The 3,086-nt window shown below is 39.2% G+C and overlaps 1 protein-coding gene across 3 annotated transcripts in view; it reads left to right on the top strand.

The window, feature by feature from the left end:
* GPATCH2 (G-patch domain containing 2) overlaps nucleotides 1–3,086 on the top strand; it is a 215,551-nt gene that overhangs the window by 17,420 nt on the left and 195,045 nt on the right. For all 3 annotated transcript variants that reach the window (XM_075064334.1, XM_032786252.2, XM_032786253.2), the window contains exon 3: nucleotides 1,862–1,923. In XM_075064334.1, coding sequence (XP_074920435.1) covers nucleotides 1,862–1,923 — 62 coding nt within the window. The remainder of the gene's footprint in view (nucleotides 1–1,861; nucleotides 1,924–3,086) is intronic.

Genomic DNA, 3,086 nt, shown 5'->3' with positions numbered 1-3,086 from the left:
GATGCGTGATGTAAAGTTGTAGGACATTTGTAATTATAAAAGTATGCAGAACTGTCTGATGGAATTAAACGAGGAGGGGATATTTTTCAGAAAGAAGGCACTAGGATTTGCTTGGCTTTATAGCATTTCAAGGTTCAAACTCTGCTTGATCACTTTTATAGCTCATAAGATTTGCCATCTTTGTATTGAGGACTATTATCTTTAGTTAAGTGCTTAAGTATCTGACTGTACTGGGATAAAAGAGATTGTAAGTGCTGCTTATATAGTAAGAAGTTACTGTATACAGAAGAAGATACGGCAGAGTTTTAGAACACATCTTTAAGAAATATGACAGCTGCACATATTAGCAAGTCAGTGCTTCTTGGTTATCTACATCAGGCCCAATTTCAAACCCTGTTTGAACTCCTTCTAAAGGAAGATATAAAAACAATTAACCATATAATTAGTTCTAGAAGCTGAAATGAAATATCGTCCAAACCTAAAACTAATTCTGGCTTCAATTTCTGAGAGAGAAATTGGGAAAACAACGTTATTTCAGTTTTTCCCCCCCAGCAAGCAAATTCATGTCTAAACCAAAAAGCAGTTAAAACAGCTAATTTAGGAGTAAGGTTTAGAGCTAACTTTTAAGAATGGGTGTGAAGAATGAAACCAAAAATGAAATATATATTTTTAAAAATACTTAGAAGTTGGTGTCTAGGTTGAAATGTATAAAATGAAGTGGATTTTGCTTCATATTGAAGACAAGCTATATAATATAGGAAAAATACTTAAGGTGTTTAATTTTCCTTAACATCCCTAAAGCATACTACATTGAACGTTAATTTGAAATGCACACCTTTTTCTTGATTTTTATGTCTTTAGGTGAACTGACATTTTTAAAAAAAATTAAACCATACTTCACTGTAAAAAAAAAATATGATCTATAGTATTGTGAGAACACAATTCCCTGAAGAACTTAAAAGCATTTCTCCGCTTAACCTCTACCCTAGATGTAAACTCAATGTCATGGCCGGTGCTATAGTTTAAGCAGGAGGCTAGTTTAATATTTAGACACACACTTTTAATTTACAGTAACGTAAGATGCTTGTGAACAACCGAGAGAGAACAAAACACTTCACCATGATCTCTAATTTTATGTATAGGAGTAGATGTGTGTGTGCGCGCACGCATGTGTGTGTTGTGCATCCATCTTATAGACAGACATCTTGTTTAAGGCCACATCAGAAGTTACAGAAAAGTAAATTATAACCTGCATTTTCTCTTTTGCTGTTATAATCATATTGATCATATTCATTTTTCTCAGGGTGACCTTCACTTTGATTTAATGGATTGTCATTCTTGCAAACTTTTCTTTCTTACCAAGTAATATAGTTGTAGTGAATCCTTAAGCAATGTATTGTCCAGAATATTTGCAAATGTTAAGAGCAGTAGTTCCTTCTTCAGTCTCGTGTGTTTCATGTGTTGGAAGAAAGGCTTAGACTGCTTTTGTTTTGAGATTTTTTCCTCCCATTTTATTGAGCAGTGGTGTTCTGGGATCAAGCTGAATTGTGTAGCAATAGACGAGCAGTGAGCATTTGATGGAAGCTGATGATAAAATCATCAATTGTGTCAGCTCCTTGCTGCAGTCACATCTGGCTTACTGTCAGGGTCCCGTTAGATTCCTGTAGTTTTATTTGACAAAAATAATGTGTTCTGTAGTTAATGGAACTAGGATATTTGCAGTTTGATTAAAACCAAAATCTTATTTTCTTTCATATTTTTGTCAGCCTTAAGTTCTATCTGAGAACAGCCTCCTCTCTTTAAAATTTTTACAAGTGAGAGATCAATTGTTCCTTTGTTCTGTTTCTTTTCTTTATTACAGTGAATCCAGCAGCCTGAGCAGCAGTGATGCTGGTTTGTTTACCAATGATGAGGGAAGACAAGGTACTGAAACATCATGAATTTTTTTTTGCCAAACTGCATCGGTTTAAATTCTGTAATCATTACAAGTTATTTCATTGGTTGGTGAAATTGCTTTAACAGACTGCCTAGTGAGTTGAGGTATAGCTTTTTTTTTTTTTCCTAGCTTCTTAAATGTTATGGAACGGTGTCCTATCTCTATGACCTTAAGTAATTAAAATCCTTGATTATTTCAAAAGGCTGGCATGTGAAGTTGATAATATTAGGGAAGATGGTGTTTTAAGACTGGGGGTACGTCTGCACTACGGGATTATTCCGATTTTACAGAAACTGGTTTTGTAAAACAGATTGTGTAAAGTCGAGTGCACGTGCCCACACTAAGCACATTAATTCGGCGGTGTGTGTCCATGTACCGAGGCTAGTGTCGATTTTCCTGAGCGCTGCACTGTGGGTAGCTATCCCATAGTTCCCACAGTCTCCCCCGCCCCTTGGAATTGTGAGTTGAGATCCCAGTGCCTGATGGGGCAAACAACATTGTCGCGGGTGGTTCTGGGTAGAGCCTCAACCCTCCCTCCGTGAAACCAGCAGACAACCGTTTCGTGCCTTTTTTCCTGGGTGAACTGTGCAAACGCCATAGCACAGAAAGCATGGACCCTGCTCAGCTCAAGATAGCAATCATGGACATTGTAAACACCTCACGCATTATTGTGCAGTCTATGCTGAACCAGGACCTGCAAAACCAGGCAAGGAGGAGGCGGCTATGGCAGCATGGTGATGAGGACACAAACACAGAATTCTCTCAAACCAAGGGCCCCTGCGCTTTGGAGATCCTGATGGTAATGGGGCAGGCTGTAGCCATTGAATGCCGATTTTGAGCCTGGGAAACGAGCACAGACTGGTGGGACCGCATAGTGTTGCAGGTATGGGACGATTCCCAGTGGCTGCGAAACTTTCGCATGCGTAAGGGCACTTTCATGGAACTTTGTGACTTGCTTTCCCCTGCCCTGACGCACCAGAATACCAAGATGAGAGCAGTCCTCACAGTTGAGAAACGAGTGGCAATAGCCCTCTGGAAGCTTGCAATGCCAGACAGCTACCGGTCAGTCAGGAATCAATTTGGAGTGGGAAAATCTACTGTGGGGGCTGCTGTGATGCAAGTAGCCAAAGCAATCATTAAGCTGCTGCTA

The sequence above is a fragment of the Chelonoidis abingdonii genome, chromosome 3, assembly GCF_003597395.2.
Source record: "Chelonoidis abingdonii isolate Lonesome George chromosome 3, CheloAbing_2.0, whole genome shotgun sequence".
NCBI lineage: Eukaryota > Metazoa > Chordata > Testudines > Testudinidae > Chelonoidis > Chelonoidis abingdonii.
Note: the sequence above shows the minus strand (reverse complement) of the source record. Positions and strands in the feature narration are given on the sequence as shown.